General features: G+C 57.0%; 2 protein-coding genes across 11 annotated transcripts in view; one reads left to right on the top strand and one right to left on the bottom strand.

The window, feature by feature from the left end:
* The first annotated feature begins 4,340 nt into the window (after positions 1-4,340).
* LZTS2 (leucine zipper tumor suppressor 2) lies at positions 4,341-14,865 on the top strand. Of its 6 annotated transcripts, none has more exons than XM_007530286.3 (5): positions 4,341-4,495; positions 9,935-10,384; positions 10,869-11,537; positions 12,525-12,782; positions 13,555-14,865. In XM_007530286.3, exons 2-5 carry the CDS (start codon positions 9,977-9,979, stop codon positions 14,236-14,238), a joined length of 2,019 nt encoding a protein of 672 aa, XP_007530348.1. In that variant the 5' UTR covers positions 4,341-4,495; positions 9,935-9,976; the 3' UTR covers positions 14,239-14,865. The 6 variants fall into 6 exon arrangements, with proteins under 6 accessions (XP_007530348.1, XP_060027458.1, XP_007530349.1 ...); XM_060171475.1 differs by lacking the exon at positions 4,341-4,495 and adding an exon at positions 4,513-4,931; XM_007530287.3 differs by lacking the exon at positions 4,341-4,495 and adding an exon at positions 6,621-7,183.
* The window catches only part of PDZD7 (PDZ domain containing 7), a 25,038-nt gene continuing 20,434 nt past the window's right edge, over positions 14,707-19,310 (bottom strand). For 4 of the 5 annotated variants that reach the window (XM_060171468.1, XM_016191364.2, XM_060171466.1 and 1 more), the window contains 6 exons: positions 18,403-18,494; positions 18,175-18,266; positions 17,970-18,041; positions 16,370-17,011; positions 16,054-16,154; positions 14,707-15,693 (listed from right to left, as the gene is read on the bottom strand). In XM_060171468.1, the coding sequence (XP_060027451.1) occupies positions 15,508-15,693; positions 16,054-16,154; positions 16,370-17,011; positions 17,970-18,041; positions 18,175-18,266; positions 18,403-18,494 (1,185 nt within the window). In that variant the 3' untranslated portion in view covers positions 14,707-15,507. Of the gene's footprint in view, positions 15,694-16,053; positions 16,155-16,369; positions 17,012-17,969; positions 18,042-18,174; positions 18,267-18,402; positions 18,495-19,310 lie in introns of those variants that run through there. The other variant, XM_060171469.1, reaches the window with a different exon arrangement.

The raw sequence follows: 19,310 nt of genomic DNA, 5'->3' as shown, positions 1-19,310 counted from the left end.
CATCACCATAAGCCAGAGCTGAGCATTGCTTTGGTAATAAATAAATACACGGAGAATTATCTCTTTTTATTTTTATTTTATTTATTTTCCCTTTTGTCGCCCTTGTTGTTTTTTACTGTTGTTGTTACTGATGTCGTCATTGTTGGATAGGACAGAGAAATGGAGAAAGGAGGGGAAGACAGAGAGGGGAAGAGAAAGACAGACACCTGCAGCCCTGCTTCACCGCCTGTGAAGCGACTCCCCTGCAGGTGGGGAGCGGGGGTCTCTAACTGGGATCCTTACACTGGTCCTTGCGCTTCGCGCCATGTGCGCTTAACCCACTGCGCTACCGCCCGACTCCCTGAGAATTATGTTTATTTTGGATAGAGACAGCCAGAAATCAAGAGGCATGGTAAGATAGAGAGGGGAAGAACATCTACAGCCCTGCTTCACCACTTGTGAAGCTTTCCCCCTGCAGGTGGGGTGCTAGGGCTCGAACCTGGGTCCTTGAGCATTATAACTTGTGTACTCAACCAGGTGCATCACCACCCGGCCCCTTATATCTCTAATTCTGAATAACTGGGAAGAGATATAAGGGTCTCCCACATACACATGCACGCACCCCTCTATTTTCGCCACCAGGGTTTATTCACTGGGGCTTCAACATCTGCATGATTCCATCCCTCCAGTAGACTTTTTTCCCTTTTATCCAGAGAGGATGAGAGACACCATAGCACTACTCCACTGCTCATGAAGTTTGCCCTTAGCATGATGCTCCCATGTGGTGGAGAGAGCTCAAACCTGGGTCATTGGGCATAATAAAGTACTTACCTATCAGATAAACCAGCTCCTGGCCTGGATTCCCTATTTTTAACAATCCCTGAAGGAGACTGTAAAGTAAATGATCCAGAGGCTCTCTCAGAAATAGTCTTAAAGATCCAGGGAGATGGCACACCCAGAAGAGTGCATTTTACCATGTGTGAGGACCTGGCTACAACATGGTAGCACCATACAAAGAAGCTTCACAAATAATGCAGCAGTCCTATGGCCTTTGCCTCTCTGTCTCCCTTACTAACTAGGAAAGAGTCTGCTGGGAGCAGTGGAACCCTATAGTATGAAGTCCCAGCAGCAAAAACAAATCCTTTTAAAAAGATTCCCAAACGATACTACTCTCAGTTCCTCTCATAAAATCCCAGTTTCCTTTTAAATTACTTTGCAAGAGTTGTGAAAATGCAAGATGTTCTGAGGGGGCTGAGAAGCAACCTTTTGTACACAGGTGGGGGGGTCTGTTCTCTGGAAGCAGGGGTTTCTGGGGTTCAGGAGTGGTGGGGGCGGCGATCTCTGTTCTATAGTGTGAGAACTGTGGCTGCAGTTGTCTGCTGAAACAGACCCTGGAGCAAAGCTGTTCTCTGTGGGGAAGCACTTGGGGGGTGGGGTGGGATGGGTAGCTCCTCCAGGGCCTCCTTTCTTGGGGGTCTCTCCCAGACAGGCTGGAGCCAGGCCTCCTAATCCTGCAGTAATCATTCCCAGCCGCTGGCTGGTCTAAGCGTCATCCAGAATCTAACGCTGAACAGCAGCCATGTCTTCCAGATGTGTACTACCAGGTTAGCTCTACTCCTAAGGATGCGAGTTCCACATTCTTTCTCCCCAGAATGTCTGGTGTGTTCAGGGTCTCCTTGAGGAGCTCCCCTAAGGGACCCTTAGCAAAAGAGTCTCTGTGACATGGGCCTGAAGGGATGGATGGATAGACAGACAGACAGATTCTTGCCTCTGTGCCTTGCCCTACCCTCCTCGCTGGCACCTTAAAAAATTTTTTTTAAATTTATTATTGTATAGGGACAGAGAAATTGAGAGGGGAGGGGGAGAGAGAGGGGGAGAGAGAGAGAGAGAGACACTTGCAGCCCTGCTTCACCATTCATGAAGCTTTCCTCCTGCAGGTAGGGACTAGGAGTTCAAACCCACGTCCTTGTACACTATAATGTGTGTGCTTAACGAAGTGCGCCATTGCCTGGCTCTTCCTCACTGGCACCTTCATACAGCAAAAGCCAACTGAAGCTCCAGTTCCTCTACTTCCACCCCCTATGCAAACACATCCCATCCTATTTTAAAGTCCTTGCATCAAGAGTCCCTGGGGTCTAGAAAGCAGTGTGTGTGTGTCTGTAGGGGGTGGTGGTGGTGGGGGGGGGGAGTCCTTCAGGCCTGTCCCTGAGAAGCATGGTTCCCTACATCCAGCCACAATGCATTGTGATAAATTAGTACTAAGACCAGTTTTCTTTTTTTTTTCTTTAAATATTTATTTACTTATTCCCTTTTGTTGCCCTTTTTTTTTTTTGCTGCAATTATTATTGTGGTTGTTATTGATATTGTTGTTGGATAAGGCAGAGAGAAATGGAGAGAGGAGGGGAAGACAGAGAGGGGGAGAGAAAGACACCTACAGACCTGCTTCACCACTTGTGAATCGACTCCCCTGCAGGTGGGGAACTGGCTCGAACTGGGATCCTTCTGCTGGTCCCTGTGCTTTGCGCCACGTGTGCTTATCCCACTGCACTACCACCCGACTATCAAGATCAGTTTTCTACCTTCTCTGGCAAGGTGTTAAGAATCTAGTGGCTGGGAGTCGGGCGGTAGCGAAGCGGGTTAAGCGCATGTGGCGCAAAGCCCAAGGACAGGAGTAAGGATCCTGGTTCGAGTCCCCGGCTCACCACCTTCAGAGGAGTCACTTCACAACTGGTGAAGCCAGTCTGCAGGTATCTATCTTTCTTTTTTTTTTTTAAATATTTATTTTATTTATTTATTCCCTTTTGTTGCCCTTGTTTTATTGTTGTAGTTATTATTGTTGTTGTCATTGTTGGATAGGACAGAGAGAAATGGAGAGAGGAGGGGAAGACAGAGAGGAGGAAAGACAGACACCTGCAGACCTGCTTCACCACCTGTGAAGCAACTCCCCTGCAGGTGGGGAGCCGGGGTTCGAACCGGGATCCTTATGCCGGTCCTTGTGCTTTGCGCCACCTGCGCTTAACCCGCTGCGCTACAGCCCGACTCCCGGTGTCTATCTTTCTTTCTCTCTCTCTGTCTTCCCCTCCCTCTCCATTTCTCTCTGTCCTATCCAACAACGACATCAATAACTACAATAACAATTAAAAAGCAAGGGCAACAAAAAGGAAAATAAATAATTAATTAAAAAAAAAAAGAATCTAGTGGCTGTGGTCTGGGAGGTGGCGTAGTAGCTAAGGCACTAAAGAGACTCTCAAGCATGAGGTCCTGAGTTCAAGCCCCGGCAGCAAATGTACCAGAGTGATGTCTGGTTCTTTCTCTCCTATCTTTCTCATTAATAAGTAAATAAAATCTTAAAAAAAAAAAAAAAAGAGAGAATCTAGTGGCCCGGATGGTGGTAATGGATGAAGCACTGGGCTCTGAAGCATGAGGTCCTGGGTTGGGTTCCAGAATCACGAATGATACTCTAGTTTTCTTTCTCTCCCACTGTCTCATAAATCATAAAAGCGAAAGAAGAATCTAGTGACCTAAGAGTGGGCACAATGGATAAATGAGGTCCAAAGTTCCATCCCTGCCACCACAAGTACCAGAGTGATTTCCTGGTTTCTCTCTCTCATTATTAACTAAACCTAAAACCAAAACCAAACAGTCAAACACCAAAAAATCTCCCTGAGCTCAGGAAAGGCGTGAACAACCGGGATTCAGCCGAGTCTGCAGCACTGCCTCACATTCCGGTGCTTGCTCGGGTCCTCCAGCAGCATCTTCACTGAGGATGGCCTGGAGAAGGTACCAGACTGACCAGGACTCCTACTGCGCAAGTCCTCAGGCTGCACACATGGCCCAGATACCTGGCATGCCAGGATGGCAGCAAGGAAAGTGCCTCTCCGAAACACAGGCCAACTTCCTGTTTGTGCCCATGGTTGGAACTTCTGAGTCGAAGGGCAGCCTGACCATTCTATGGGGGGAACAGGCAGACAGGTTTGCTTACCTGGGCAACTCCAGGGGCAGGGGAAGTACTGGCGCTGCTTGGCTGGCCAAGCAGAGGTGTGTGCGAGGGGGCGGGGCCTATTTGGGTGAAATCCGAGCCTCCTTTGTCTGCTTCCAGGGGGTTTCCCCAAGTCCGGGGAGGGGAGCTGGCTGGGCTCCTTACAGAGCGGAGGAGGCTGGCAGTAAAGCCTAGTAGCCAGCGTGGCTAGGGCAGCCAGGTAGTTAGCTTCCCTATGTCGGAAGCCACATTTAGTAATTCGTGAAGTCAGGAACCAGAGAGGCAGACCCTGCCAAAGCCGAGTTAGTGCTGGGCTGGGGACTAGGTAGGCGGCGAGGGGGTGCTGGGCAGACCACTCCCCTCCCAGGGTAGGGGGCGCGGCCTCAGCCGCCCCGCCCCACTCCTCCCGGTCCGGCCCGCGGCTGCCGGGAGTCGGGAGCCCGGAGCCCGGAGCGGGTTGGGGAGCCGGCGGCGAGGAGGGGCTGCACTGGAGCCGGAGCCGAGTGGGAGTGGGGACGGCGGCGCAGGTGGCGCTGGGTGAGTGGGGGGGGGGACGCCAAGTGTAGCAACTCCTGCCTTCCAAACAGCCTTAGTCCGGACACAGCAAGAGAACTTTCCCGGCTTAGGGGAGGCAGGGGCTGGGTGGATAGAGTCCTCACTCCGGGGCGCGGGCAGAGCCTGGATAGGGAAGCGACGCGGGAACTCACAGGCCGGGCTGCTGCAGCCGTGCGCACAGACCCCCGCACGTTCCTGGGACCCGCGGGCACACGTGGACTCGGAAAGACGCGCCCCGCGGGTTCTGCCTGCACCCCCAGGCTGCGCCGCCAGCTCGCGCGAACCCCCTGCTGGCCGGGCGCGCTGCCTTCCTCCGCGGACTGGATGCGGGTCGGAGAGAAAGGTCGCCGGGATGACTGCAGACGGGGCGGGCCGGGCGGGACGCTTCCGGAGGTTCCTGCTTCCCGGCCGCCTGCAGGTGAAAACTAAGACGTAAACAGGCGTCGGGCACATGATCGTTAAGCAGACAAGTGGGCTGTGCCCACCTCCCCCTCCACCCTGCCACCCCACTCCACTTGGGGATTCGGAGTCGAATCCCTCTGCACTATTTAGGGCTGGTTTTCAAGGTCCCTAGCCCCGGCTGTGTTCCATTCTCCGTCCTTGGAAATGAAGAACACAGCGCCCCCTGGAGTCGGGGTAGCGCTGAAAGAGACTGGAGGTAGGGTGGAGTTACCTGACCTGCCTTCTCTGCACATATTCTAGGTGCCAGCTGCTGTGAATGTGTGTGTATGGGAGGGTGGGGTTTTACTGTTCTGACTGGTAGTGAACCGTAGCCCCCCACCCCATCTCTCCGGCCCGTGGACCCACCGCCTGAGCACCCGTGAATCTCTAAGGACGCCCGGCCCTCTTTGCATCACTTGGAAACTCCTCCCTTCAGTAGAGGAGCTGCAAGCCCACTCAACACCCGCCCCTCTTCTGGTCCCCCCAGAGAATGCATACGCGCAAACACCCCTTCAGTACCAGAGTGGATCCATGTCTGGCTGGTCCAAAGGAGGACTCTCCTCCCCCCACCCGCCCGCAGAGAATCCCCCATCCTCCCTCCCCTCGCCCCACCCCCCACCTCTCCACACATGCTGAGCCCAGCTGCTGCCCAGAGCTTCTGGGCAGCTTGCCAGGAAGGGGAGGAGGCTCCTAGTGCCCCAGGAGGCTGGGATCAGGGCAAGGCTAGTAGAGGGGGTCTCCACCTGGGAGAGGGGCTCACGTCTGTTCTTGTGAGGCTAAGGGTCTAGGGTGAGCCTGCTGGTGGCTGGCCTCTGTTTCCCTTTCCAAGGAAAAAGAAAGAAAAACAACCCTCTCCATAGAGCTAAAAATAGAGCTGAGAGCCGGCCAGGGCTGTGGCCTGGAAGGGGTGGGGGTTGCTCCTTCCTGGGGCAGTGCTGAGCTTTGGCAGGCCTTGGCGCTGGTAGGGTGGGGGTGGTGGTGACTGGAGGCTGCCCTTGCTCAAGAATACAGGCATCAGCTGACCTGACCAGATCACAGAGACCCCTGTGGGGATGTCTGTATGACAGAGTTTGTGAAAGTGTGTATGTGTGTGTGTGTGTGTGTGTGTGTACGCGCACGCGAGTTGCCTGTGCAACTGTGTCGAAGATGCTTGAAGGACTTTAAGGTCTCGACTGGATGTAAGGCTGTTCACAACCTGGCGTGTGACACCAAGTGTGTGAGTGGGCCTGGAAGGTTACAGAAAGGAGCATGGAACCATGTGATAAATGGCACAGAATGTGGGAAAGGTCGTGTAGGTGTTAAGATTGTGTTGTTTGCAAGAAAGTGAAGTATGTGATCCAGAGAAGATAGTGGGATGTTGTGTGCTGTGAGACTGGTATAGTTTGGGCTGTAGATTAGGACTAGCTTAGCCCAGTGACTATTGGGGCTGTGAGGGGGGGGGCGGGCAGGGGCTGACTTCAAAACAGTAAAATTACTTTGAGGGAAGATTGGGGAACACAGAGCCATGCCAGGGCCAGGTTTGGGTCACAGCGTTCGGGAATTAAGAGACCCCAAGTTTGGGGCTGATTCGGTGTGCTCTCGGAATGGGCCGCCAGGTGGCGCCGTCTAAGCGAATACCGGCGTGCTGTCTCCAACCCTCTGGGGGTGGGGAAGGCGCGTACAGAGCTTGGCCCCCTACTCGCGTAGGGGCGCCGGCCTGGACCGTCGCGGAGAGTGGGGGGCAGCCGAACGTCGCCTCCTCCTCTGGAGTTCGGAGTCGGAGAGCGTGTCGAGATAGGGGACCCTGACTCGAAAGCGGAGGGGGCAGGGCGGCCGCCGCGGCGCCTGGTCCTTTGTGCTCGAACAATGACCAGCTGCCGCTGGCCCCGGGGCCCGGGCTGGGGTGGAGGGCGGCCCGCCCCCGCGGAGGCCTGAGCGGGCCGAGCTCGCCAGCGCGCGGCCGGAGGGAGGGCTCCCGAGGCCCCGCGTGCAGCCCCTGAGCGCGCCCCCGGCCTCGCGTGACGCGGGGTGCTCGCGCGTGTCTGCGCCCGGGGCGGGGACGGCCCCCTCCGCGCTGCGCCGCCCACTCGGGCCGGGCGGGGGCGGCCCGGGGTCGGGGGGCGCCGCGGAGGCGGGGCCGGGTCGGGCCGGGCCGGGCGGCTGCGAGTGGCGGCGCGGGCTGGAGCCGGGCGGCGCGCCTGTGGAGCGCGGGGGGCGGCCCGGGGCTGAGCATGGAGCGGCGCGGCGGAGGTGAGGGGGCGCCGGGGCTAGAGGCGACCTGGGGGCGCCCCCAACTTCTGTGCGGGGGAGGCGGCATGCCGCGGCGGCCCCCACTTTCTGGGAGGGGGCCTCCGGGGCTCCCCGCTTCCAGTGGCGGGACGGGAACTCTGTGATCCCAGACGGTCCCTCTGGACTGGCCTTGGGAGTTCGCTGAAGGGGAGACTTTCCCCAACTCTTGAGCCCCCGAAGGTGGCCCATGGGCGCTCGGACCTTGGCCAGACCTCTCTCGGGCTCTGGCTACGCCCGGCCCGCAGCTCCCCCGGCCGCTGAAGGGTGGGGACGGCCGGGCCACAGTGCTCAGGAGTTGTGGAGAGCACCAGGGGCTCCCTTCCCCACCGCCACACACGCATTTCTCAAAATGGAGCCTCCGCTCGCCCCTCCTTCTAGCCCGGGCTCTTGAGCGGGAGCAGGACTGGCTGGGCCCGGCCTCCCGACGCCTGGCTCGGCCTCCCGCGTGTCTGGCCCTCCCTCGGGGCCCAGCTTTGGGAGCCCCTGGCCCCTTGGGGTTCAGGGTCTCCGGCCTCCTCAGTCGGCCAGTCTCCTAGAATGCCTGACCCAGGGGCCGCTCTCTTTGTCTTCTGGGGCGCCTGTCTTTTCGCAGTCTGTCTCCTCCCCTTACTTTTCACTTTCTGCTCACTGAAGGGGGGAACAGTGGGCAGGTGCCAGTGTCTTCCCCAGCCCCCCTGGGCAGCTATGGGGGAGGAGGGCAGAGGAGGGGAGGCTCCATCCACTTTGCTTCGATTCCACACACACACACACACACACACACACACACACACACACACACACACACACACACGGCCTGTGAGCCTCCCCACCCGCTACCCAGGATCTAGACCTTGGTTGAGGTGAGGGGGCCACTTAATGGAACTCAAGCAAGAAGATAGGAGAGCAGAGCAGATAGTGTCTGCCTACACTAGTGAGTGACAGACCCAGACTCCCACTTCTCCTGCGGGCCGTATGGCCCCAGTCCCCTGTCACACTCTATGTTTAACTTGTGTGCATCCACTTCCTGTTTATACCCTCATACATAACACGTACTTGACTTGTAAATTCATGTACGTGGATGTTCCTTCTGTCCTAGGCACACTCTTACACACAGATTCATTTCTTGCGCATGTGTCTTAAATGTTCTAGCTGTGATCCCCACCTCACGCATGCTCTGTAAGCTGTGCACACGTACTCATGTATGCTCAAGTGTGTGGGAAAGGACTCATCCATCCAGACTAGCTTGTGCTCACATCCTTCCTTCACAGTGCTTTTGCACACATTATCATACTCACAGCTCTTTTTCCTGCTCCAGGACACAGTCTCACGCTCACATAGATCAGTAAATGCACACACTCGGGCATCATTCCTGGCCACTTTTTTGCCCCAGCTATGCTTGATGACTCCAGCAGATGCCTGAGTCTCCTGCCTCAGGACTGGGGAGGGAGTTCCCCTGTGGAGACTGGCTGTTCCCTTCCAGGAAGGAGGTGGAGCTCTCTTCCCTGGGCTCCAGGGAAGTGAGATCTGGAAGCAGCTGCCAGAGGTGATGGTGCAGCTCCTCTCCTCCCCCCTCTTCCCTTAGGGTTGCGCTGGGGAACTGTGGAGCTGGAAGATTTTGCCGAGGTTGACAGTGGCCTTTGGCTCGACTGGGCCAGGCTGACTAGGCCAGGCTGATGGGGTGTAGCAAGGCTAAGAGTTGCCATGACCAAAAGCTGGAGTCTGCTTCCATTTCTGGGGGATGAGAGACTCCAGAGGGGACCCAGTGGGCTTCCCAAGTATTCTTGGCTTCTTGTTTGGGCAGCTCCACCCCTGCCGCCTCTCAGTCTGGGAGAAACTGAGGCCCAGCTGGGGAAGACTGAGCATCACCAGGCCTTGGCTCTTTGTTCCCTAATTACCATCTGAGTTGCTTGACTACGTCCCTGAGGTTGCCTCTGCCACCACTGCTGTCCTACGAGGCCACCCATGCCAGGGGACCAAGGAGCTGGTAGACGGCTTCTGACCTGAGGCCTGGCCTCTGGAGGTCCAGGCTAGGGCCTGGGCCTTGCAAAACCACCAGACTTTTATCAGCGCACTACTTCTTCTGGTGGTGCTAGGGGTGGAACCTGGGACCTTAGGCATGGAAGTCTTTTTGTATAACCACTGTGCCACCTCCCCAGCCATAACCCTTTTTTTAAAAAAATATTTTTAATATATTTATCATTGGACAGAAACAGAAATTGAGAGGGTAGGAGGGGGCAGGGGGTGAGATGGGCAGGAGTAGAGAGTCTACAAAGAGATTCTTTCCTGAGGCTCCAAAGTCCCAGGTTCAGTCCCCCGCACCACCATATGCCAGAGCTGAGCAGTGCTTTAGGGGGAAAAAAAAAAAAGGAGACAGAGATACCTGCAGCACTGATTCACGACTTATGAAACTCCCTCCTGCAGGTAGGGACCAGAAGCTTGAACCTATGTCCTTGCACACTGTGATGTGTGTGCTTAAGCAGATGGGCCACTGCCTGGCCTCCCTCATCCCTTTCTCATCAGTAGTTTTAGTCCTCAGCCTTGTTCAGACCATAGTTGGGAACGCTGTTGTAGCTCTCAGCTTGGAGGGAAAGTCAAGAGGGGGGCATCAGGATCTATTACTAATGTTGGAAGTTTGTGGGGGCCGGGGGGGAGGGCATCGAGAGAAGGGCTGAGGGTCTGAGAGGAAGAGTTTCACAGTGGAGAGATTCTGACAGCCCTGCCTCCTGTTCACAGGTTTCCCTGGAGGCCCCCGGCCAGGCGTGAGCTGCCGCCACCATGGCTATTGTGCAAACCCTGCCGGTGCCGCTGGAGCCCACTCCTGAGGCCGCCACTGCCCCGCAAGCTCCAGCCATGGGCAGTGTGAGCAGCCTCATCTCAGGTCGGCCCTGCCCTGGGGGGTCGGCTTCTACCCGCCACCATGGCCCTCCAGGCCCCACCTTCTTCCGCCAGCAGGATGGGCTGCTACGGGGTGGCTATGAGGCACAGGAGCCACTGTGCCCAGCTGTGCCCCCCAGGAAGGCCGTCCCTGGCACCAGCTTCACCTACATCAATGAGGACTTCCGGACTGAGACACCCCCTAGCCCAGGCAGTGACATGGAAGATCCTCGAGAGCAACGGGCACGCAACGCCCATCTTCGAGGCCCCCCACCGAAGCTCATCCCTGTCTCTGGAAAGCTGGAGAAGGTGAGGACCAACCCTCCCAGTGGGACCTGGGTGAACTCTGGAGCCCCGGGGAGAAGCTGGGATTGGAGGCTTATTTAACGGAAAGGGGGTGGGTCCTACTTCTACTCAGCCTCATTCTGTCTGTGTGACTAGGGAAGTCATTTAACCTTCCCGAACCTCAGTTTCTGTATCTGTATAATGGAGGCAACAGGCCAGCTGTCATAGGACAGTCATGAGAATTAGCAACAGGAAGTATTTAGCCTGCCCCCTGGCAAATATCTACTGGATACACATTAGCAGCATTGACTTTGGGCAAGGACTTCGACTTTGCTGAGCCTTCCTCTCCTCATGTGGCTGTTGCAAGGATTAGAAATGAAGCCATCAGTCAGAAGTAGCAGTTGTCACCAGGTCCAGGGACGAGGCCCCAGCTGGGAGGGCGGGGAGTGTGGCAGGGCATGGAGAGGCTGACAGCTCACCTCCAGTGTCACATGGCACCTCATTTCAGAACATGGAGAAAATCCTGATCCGCCCAACGGCCTTCAAGCCTGTGCTGCCCAAGCCAAGAGGGGCGCCATCCTTACCTAGCTTCCTGGGTCCTCGGGCCACCGGACTGTCTGGGAGCCAGGGTAGCCTAACACAGCTGTTTGGGGGTCCTGCCTCTTCCTCCTCTTCCTCCTCCTCCTCAGCCACGGACAAGCCCCTGGCTCTGAGTGCCTGGGCCAACGGCTGCCCATCAGGGACACTGTCCGACTCTGGCCGAAACTCACTGTCCAGCCTGCCCACTTACAGTACTGGGGGTGCTGAGCCTGCCACCAACTCCCCAGGCGGGCACTTGTCTTCCCACGGTCCTGGGCGAGGGGTACTGCCTGGGCCAGCCCGAGGGGCCCCCACTGGGCCTTCCCACTCGGACAGTGGCCGGTCTTCCTCCAGCAAAAGCACAGGCTCACTGGGGGGCCGAGTGGCTGGGGGGCTCCTAGGCAGCGGCCCCCAGACCTCCCCAGATAGTAGCTCCTGTGGGGAGCGCTCCCCACTCCCGCCCCCACCCCCACCCCCACCCCCCCCTTCGGACGAGGCCCTGCTGCACTGTGTCCTGGAAGGGAAGCTCCGAGACCGAGAGGCAGAGCTGCAACAGCTGCGGGACAGCCTGGACGAGAGCGAGGTGCCCGTGTGCCAGGTGTGGTTAGTGGCAATGGTGGGGGTGGCATGAGGATGCTCATGACGTTTCTGCTTATGCTGGGGCCAGGTGGTGGCAGCTGTAGTCTTATCCCCAGCTGTCTGCTCTGACCTGTAGAGTCACAAGGATTCAAACTCAGCTCTGCCACTCATCTTTTACTTAAGATTTATTTCAAGGCTAAGTGGTGCCGCTCCTAGTTGAGCTTACACATTACAGTGCGCAAGGACCCAGGTTCAAGCCCCTGTCCCCACCTGCAGGGGGAAAGCTTCACAAGTGCTCAGTGCTCCAGGTGTCTTTCTCTCTCTATTCCCTCTCAGTTTCTGTCTATCCAAAAATAAATGTATGAATAAGAAAAAAAATGATTTATTTCACTGGGCCAGGGGAGCAAAGCACTTTGGTACATGCAGTGTCAGGAATCGAACACAGGACCTCATACTTGCAAGTCCAGAATTCTAAATTGTGCCACCTCCTGGGCAGCACTATCATTCAGCTTGCGCATGCTCCTTAGTTATGCTGAGCCTCCATTTATAAGTGGACATATTTTATTTTTTATTTTTAAAAGATAGAGACACACACAGAGAGAGAATATGGAAGAGACTACAGGACTGAAACTTCCATCAATGCAGTGGGGGCCAGTCTTGAACCTGGGTCATACACATGGCAAAGCGGCACACTGTCCAAGTGAGCTATTTTGCTGGCCCCAGTGGAGCTATTTCTAATCATAACGTTGCTCTTCTGAGGATGAAGTAAGGTAAAAGTGCTGAAGTGTAAAGTGCTCACATAATGCCTGGAACCTAAGAAGTTTGTTTCTGTTATCATAAAAGTAGTGGATAGCTTTATTGGAATTAGCATCATGTATTTCAGCTCTGCCCTCCCTGAACCCAAGCCAAGGGGCCACTAGAGCTGTTGGTGACTGGGAAGCTTGGGTGGTCAGGATTGGAGGATTGGGGGAGCTGCCAGGACTCGGGTCTGCCGTGTCGCCCGCAGGTGTATGAGGAGCGGCAGCTGCACTGGCAGCGTGAGCGGGAGGCCCTGCGAGAGGACAGCACAGCCCAGGCGCAGAGGGCGCAGCGTGCCCAGCAACTTCTGCAGCTGCAGGTGTTCCAGCTACAGCAGGAGAAGCGGCAGCTGCAGGACGACTTTGCACAGCTGCTGCAGGAGCGTGAACAGCTGGAGCGGCGCTGCGCCACCTTCGAGCGGGAGCAGCAGGAGCTGGGGCCCCGGCTGGAGGAGACCAAGTGGGAGGTGGGCCAGATGGAAGGGTGGGGGGCAGGGCCCTACAGGGACAGGTCCTGGGGAGCAAAGCCTCACCCTCTCACCTCCATCTACATACACCCCAGGCTGCCACTCAAGAGGGCCCCTACTTCTTCCCCTCGGATCGCTCTTTCTGGGTGGGTGGGGGCCACCTCTTCTCTTCATTGTCAGTTTTCTCACCAGTCTGGTAGCTAGTGGCATTCTCACGTCCCCTTTCCCCCGTGAACACAAATAAGGGATGTGGCACTTGCTGTGTGCCAGGCATGATTGGCACATTACATAGACTAGACCATCACACCCTCCTATCAGTCCTATGAGGTGGGTAGTGTTAGTGTTTCCATTTTAAAGATGAGGAAATGGAGGCTCCAGAAGACTAGAGCCCAACATCAGACTAAGGGACAGCTGAGATTTGATCTGTCAGTCTGGCCCCAGTGTCTGTGCTCTCAGCTGGAAATCTGAGCGTGGAAATTGCTCAAAGTCCTACAAAACCTGCTCTCCACTCCCCACCCCACCCCCAAGTCCCAAAGCTCTGCAGTGCTTCATGGTGCTTTACAGACACCTGCTCCAAAGGAAAAGACCTGGGTCTGTGTTCTGCTTCAGCCACTTACTAGTCTTTGGACGTCACCGCCTCCATGTCTCCATCTAGAAAATGGGCATGATGAGCTAGCTGTCCTCTTCTCCCTGAATGCCTAGGATGATGCCAGGGCCTGACACCCCAGAAGAACCCTTCTCACCATCCTTCCTGACCACCTTCCACCCCCAGGTGTGCCAGAAGTCAGGTGAGATCTCCCTGTTGAAGCAGCAGCTGAAGGAGTCACAGGCAGAGCTGGTGCAGAAGGGCAGTGAGCTAGTGGCCCTGCGGGTGGCGCTGCGGGAGGCCCGAGCGGCGCTGCGGGTCAGTGAGGGCCGAGCCCGGGGCCTGCAGGAGGCGGCCCGCACACGTGAGCTGGAGCTGGAGACCTGTTCGCATGAGCTGCAGCGGCACCGGCAGGAGGCTGAGCGCCTGCGGGAGAAAGCTGGGCAGCTGGACCAGGAGGCAGCAGGACTCCGGGAACCGGCCAGAGCAGTGGCTGCTGCTGACCCATTCCTCCTGGCGGAGAGCGATGAAGCCAAGGCCCAGCGGGCAGCCGCCGGGGTCGGGGGCAGCCTACGGGCCCAGGTGGAGCGCCTGCGCATGGAGCTGCAGTGTGAGCGGCGGCGGGGCGAGGAGCAGAGGGACAGTTTTGAGGGGGAACGCCTGGCCTGGCAGGCAGAGAAAGAGCAGGTGATCCGCTACCAGAAGCAGCTCCAGCACAACTACATCCAGATGTATCGGCGCAACCGGCAGCTAGAGCAGGAGCTGCAGCAGCTCAGCCTGGAGCTGGAGGCCCGGGAGCTCGCTGACTTGGGCCTGGCTGAGCCAGCCCCCTGCATCTGTCTAGAGGAGATCACTGCCACCGAAATCTAGGGCCCTGGCATCTGCCTCATCTCTGGGGAAACTTTGCCGCCTCAGGCCCACCGAGGGCTGTGAAGCTACCCATCCCTGGATGCAGGCCTTGGGCCTCTGCCTGAAGCTCAGGGCTTCCCTGTGACTCGGATGATCCAGCCAGACCCCTTGAAGGTCCCTGTGTTCACTCCCTGCCACCAAGAGGCTCCCACTCACTCGACTCATTTCACTCCCAACTTAATGCCAGTGCTGCTTTGCCAATTCCATGCACCCCAACACTTAACCAGCCCGCCCAGCCAGGTGGGCTGGGGAAAGGAAGGGGCTCTGTCTCCATGTGCTCCCCGACCCCAAAGCCTGAAAGAAAGAGCCAGACAGCACCGGCTGTTCCAGACGTGCCTGTCCCCTGCCCCAGCCCCACCTGGGGACTGATCCCCCACTTTCAGCTCCCAGCCTCTACCTGGGGTGAGGGACTCTAGTCAGACCAAAGGAAAAACTCAGAAGTGACTTGTTTATTTGTATTTGTGACCAAGTGACCCCTCTCCCCACACCCAGTTTTATGGCCGCGTTTTCACTTGTATATTTTTCACACTGTAAATTTCTTGTACAAACCCAAAGAAAAAAAATAAAATTTTTTTTGTTCTTAAAAAATGAGTGTGGTGGATAAAGACAATGCAGACTTGTCTGACCCCACCCCCAACTGCCCACCCCTTTTCCCTTTTCCCTTGCTGCTAGTCCCCTACTCCTCATAGAGGTCTTGGGAGTGGAAGGGTGACAGGACAAGGACAAATCCAGGAGAGAGTCTGAGGTCCTAGTGGACCACAGTGGAAACGGCAACTCAAGTTGGAGAAACTAGGAAATCTAACCTATTCCAGTGCAGAGAGCACTGCCCTGGGGCTGAGGGGTGAATGTACTGGCCCCACTTGGGGCCCTGACAGTCCTTGTACCTCAGCACTTGGGGTGATCCAAGGGAATTTTCTTGTGAAAAGTATGCAGGGGTGCTCCAGACAGTAATGCCTTGTCCTTGAACTCCCAAGTTTATCTGGAAAAGCAGAGCCTCAGTGACAGCTGGGGAGAGGGGAGGAGGATGTTTGAGCAGCCAGTGCAGCTTTAGAGAAAAATGAGGTAAACAGGAAGTGGAAGGCATGGAATCAGCAGGGAGAGCTAGGAGTCTGGAGGGTGGGAGGGTGGGGGCTGGAGGAACCCAGCTGGGTGTCAGTTGGATGGTCAGGCATGTGTGGGAGGTATAGGGAGCTGGTGGGAGGAGCTGAAATGACGCCAGAAGTCAAGGAGTCAGCGGGCTGGCAAGTGGTCAGTGGGAAGGTGCTGGTCAGTGAGGGCGGCCCCCGGCACCCTGACCACAAGCTCCATGGGTTCCCGAGCCTTGTTCCGATAAGCCCGGCGAATGGTGTCTACTGCTCGCTGGTGGGTCACCTGTTCCAGGCTCTCGCCATCCACAGCCACAAGTTCAAAGCCAGCCTGGAGAGGGTGGGAGAATCACAGCTCTCCTGCCCCCAGTGCCCTCACTCCACCACCTCTCACCTCTCCCTCCCCTCCCAGGACCCACCCTCCCATTTGGATGAAGGGGGTGGACAATAGGACTTCTGTGCCTGGAGCCACTGGGAGTAGGGTGGGGTCAGACAATGGCCCTTTGTCCCTTGGGGCGAGGGGTGGAACAGGACGGACAGCCCTCAGGCCTGGGCTGGCCTGAAAAGGCCTGCTCATCTTGCCTGACCCCTTCTCCCAGGCCTCTGGACTTGGCCCCAACGTGGGAGAACAGGCACCAGCCCCACCCCCGGGGCTGCCCAAGAGGGAGGGGACAGGGTGCACCTCACCCACCTGCAGGGCCCCACTGAGGAAGGCAGCCCCCCCAGGGAAGATCTTCTCTATCTTCACCATGGGCTGCACCTTGGACTCAATGCCCCCAGAAATGCTGATGCCTGTGGAGGATGAGAAAGCCACCACCTGCTGTTCCCCCAGGAGAAGCCCAGGACCCCAGCCCAAACCTCCAGATCCCACTGCTATTAATCCTCCTATCACTGTACACCTTAATCCCCAGATCCTTTTCCTTGGCCCCCTTGTGGCACCCCATGATCTTGCCCACCCATCCCACCCAAACCGCAGGGTCCCGCAGCATAGCCCCAGCTGGGCTCACCCAAGGACTGCTTCATCTTGGACAGAGTGACTGTCCTCAGCTCTCCGCTTGGAGCCGCAGCAGCCTCCCCCTCAGTGGTCCTGCCAATTCCATTCTCACAGGGCCCAGGCCTGCCCCCGGCCTGCGCTGCCTGTCCATCCAGAGGTCTCGGCAGAGGGGGCCTGGCCTTCCGAGGCTTGTGGTAGCGCCCATTGGCTGTGCTGGGGGCATGGATGGGACCTGGGGATGGTGACCGTCGGTGCCCGGGGGACTTGCCTCTGCCCCGGCTGTGGCTGTGGCTGCGGCTGCGGCTGCAGCTGCAGCTGCGGCTGCAGCTGCGGCTACGACTGCGACTCTGGGCCGGACCCTGGCTCCGGCTCTGCAGAGTCTCCCCCGGGCTCGGGGCTTCTGTCAGCAGCCAGTTAGGCCTGGGGGGCCGGGGAGCCACAGGGGGAGGCTGGGGAGGTGGCGTGCAGGTGTGCAGGCGTGAGGTGAAGGCATCTACTGGCACATCTTGGAGACGGGGGATCCCTTTCTGAGGGTGGCAGGGGGCAGAGGCACCTGGGGAGACCTGGAGGTCCTCCAGCCTCTCTCTCAGCTCCCCATCACCTTCTTCCTCCGAGAAGCCATTCACAGGCAGCAGGTAGAAGCCTCCACGGCTGTCTGGGGAGAGGGCCTAGGTCAGGGTGCCCCACTGGGTCATTCCAACCAGAGAGGGACAAGGGGCAGGCCTGCGCTCACTGCAGTACTTCACCTCTCTTCACTACAATAACCTCAGCTTTAGTTGGTATCTCTAAGAAAGATACGACTCATGTAGCAAATCACTCATTTCTCAGAGAAGACTGTGTAGACTAAGGCTTGATTTTAAAAGTAATTGGGTTTTGGGGGTCGGGCGCAGTGGGTTAAGCGCATGTGGCGCAAAGCGCAAGGACCGGCGTAAGGATCCCGGGGATCCCGGTTCGAGTCCCCGGCTCCGCACCTGCAGGGGAGTCGCTTCACAGGCGGTGAAGCAGGTCTGCAGGTGTCTATCTTTCTCTCCCCCTCTCTATCTTCCCCTCCTCTCTCCATTTCTCTCTGTCCTATCCAACAATGAACAACATCAACAATGGCAATAATAATAACCACGACGAGGCTACAACAACAAGGGCAACAAAAGGGGGAAAAATGGCCTCCAGGAGCGGTGGATTCATGGTGCAGGCACCGAGCCCAGCAATAACCCTGGAGGAAAAAGAAAAAAAAGCAATTGGGTTTTAACCCACTTGCAAGGTAGAGGTGGCAGTGGAATCCGTAGAAATGGTTCTGATGTGGGGACAGGCAAAGGAGCACACATATCATCTGTGAGGGCCTAGATTCAAGCCCCTATCCTTGCCTGCAGGTGATGGAGCGGGGCTGCTGGTGTCTCCCTCTCTCCTCCTCCCTCTCTATCTCTATCAAATAGGGAAAAAAGGGTGGGAAGGGGCATGGAAAAAGAAGTATAATTTTTAAAAAAGAAAAAAAAAGGTTCTGGCTGACCAGAAATGCAAACTTTGAAATCACAGTTTCAACATGGGCAGGGAGGGGAGGCCTTTCCCACCCTTCCCCCCTCCACACCCCCTCCCCAAGGTCTGGGACTGTGACTGACCAGGCACAGGGGTGATGAGGTGACGCCTGGGTGGAGTGTCATGCCGTGTGGGCCGCAGTGCAGGAGGCCGTACTGGTCAGAAGAGAACAGGTCAGCAGCAGCATTCCTGCCGGACTCTCCGAAGAATACAGCACAGGGGCGACCTCTGCGCCCCCTCCCTGGGAGGCCCCCCCACTCTTCCCCCCAGCGCCACACTGCTGCTGACCTGCTCTACTCTTGAGGGCTTCAAAAGCCTCCAGCTCCACAGGCATCACCATGCTGTCAAAGCGGCCCAGGTCCGTGGGAGCCACCACACTCCTGGGGGGTTGGGGGGTGATGACCAGAAGTGAGAGATGGGCGAGGGAGGGCAGGGCTGCAGCCCTGGGGAAATTGGGGGAGGATGGGGCCTAGCGTCTCCTTTCTGACCCCAAGCCCTCCCAGGACCCCCTCCCACCTGATGTCCCTTAGCAGCAGCAGCTTGGTGGGCCTGTCCAGAATGGCCAGCAGGGGGCGCACCAGGTCCTCCACGCCGCCCTCATGCACATACTGTGGAGAGGGAGACAGTTCAGGCCCACCTGGGCACACAGGTTCAGCCCCCAAGTCTGGGGAAAGTTCTCCCTGTCCGTAGGCTGGCCATGAGACTGTCTTATCTTGGTATAATAGCAGAGACAGTGGTGACAGCTTGGGGACAGGTGCTTTTTCTAATTACCCAAAGAAGCTGGTTCCATCTCCCTTGTTGCAGACGCAGAAAATGAGACTGAGAGAGGACTCCACCCCAGGCCACACAAATTGGAACCTGAGACATGTAGCCCCGGGGCTTGAAAAGATGGTTGGGGAGTGGACTCTAATCCCCGCCCCCACCTCTCAGGCAGAGAGTTATGTTCAGGACTGAACTGGGGATCTGGGGGGTAGGAAGGGTAACCTCTGCAGTCAGTACCCAGACGGTGGAGGTTTTCCTGCCTCGCACTGCCCGGATGCCAACAGCTGCATCGTTGCACACAAACCAGCAAACTAAACACAGGGAGTCACCCTGATCCAAACACACCGCCCCCTGGTGGTGGAGGGAGACGCAAACTGATCCAGGGATGCATACACAGCCGCCTGCCCAGCACAGACAGGGTCACAGCACACCCTGGCGGTCAGAGGGAGACATTCACAAATATCTGGAAATAATTTAGGTGTGTGGCTCTCAAGCAAATACACTTACAGGGAGCCATAGGAATATAGACAGCACGCCGCCTTTTCTTTGGAGAGAGCCAGAGTTGCACAGAACCAGTCACACATATGCACACACTTTTGGCCCACAAATCTGCCTTCAGCACCCACTAACTGCCAGCCTCTAGATCAGGCAGTGGGGGTGCA

This window comes from Erinaceus europaeus, chromosome 14 (assembly GCF_950295315.1).
Source record: "Erinaceus europaeus chromosome 14, mEriEur2.1, whole genome shotgun sequence".
NCBI lineage: Eukaryota > Metazoa > Chordata > Mammalia > Eulipotyphla > Erinaceidae > Erinaceus > Erinaceus europaeus.
This window is presented reverse-complemented; position numbering and strand designations above follow the sequence as displayed.

Excerpts from the sequence above, each read along its gene's own strand:
- LZTS2 (XM_007530286.3), top strand. The coding sequence starts at position 9,977 with ATGGCTATTGTGCAAACCCTGCCGGTGCCGCTGGAGCCCACTCCTGAG. Across the intron at positions 10,385-10,868 it reads TCTCTGGAAAGCTGGAGAAG|AACATGGAGAAAATCCTGAT; the intron begins GTGAGGACCAAC and ends ACCTCATTTCAG. Across the intron at positions 12,783-13,554 it reads TGGAGGAGACCAAGTGGGAG|GTGTGCCAGAAGTCAGGTGA; the intron begins GTGGGCCAGATG and ends TTCCACCCCCAG.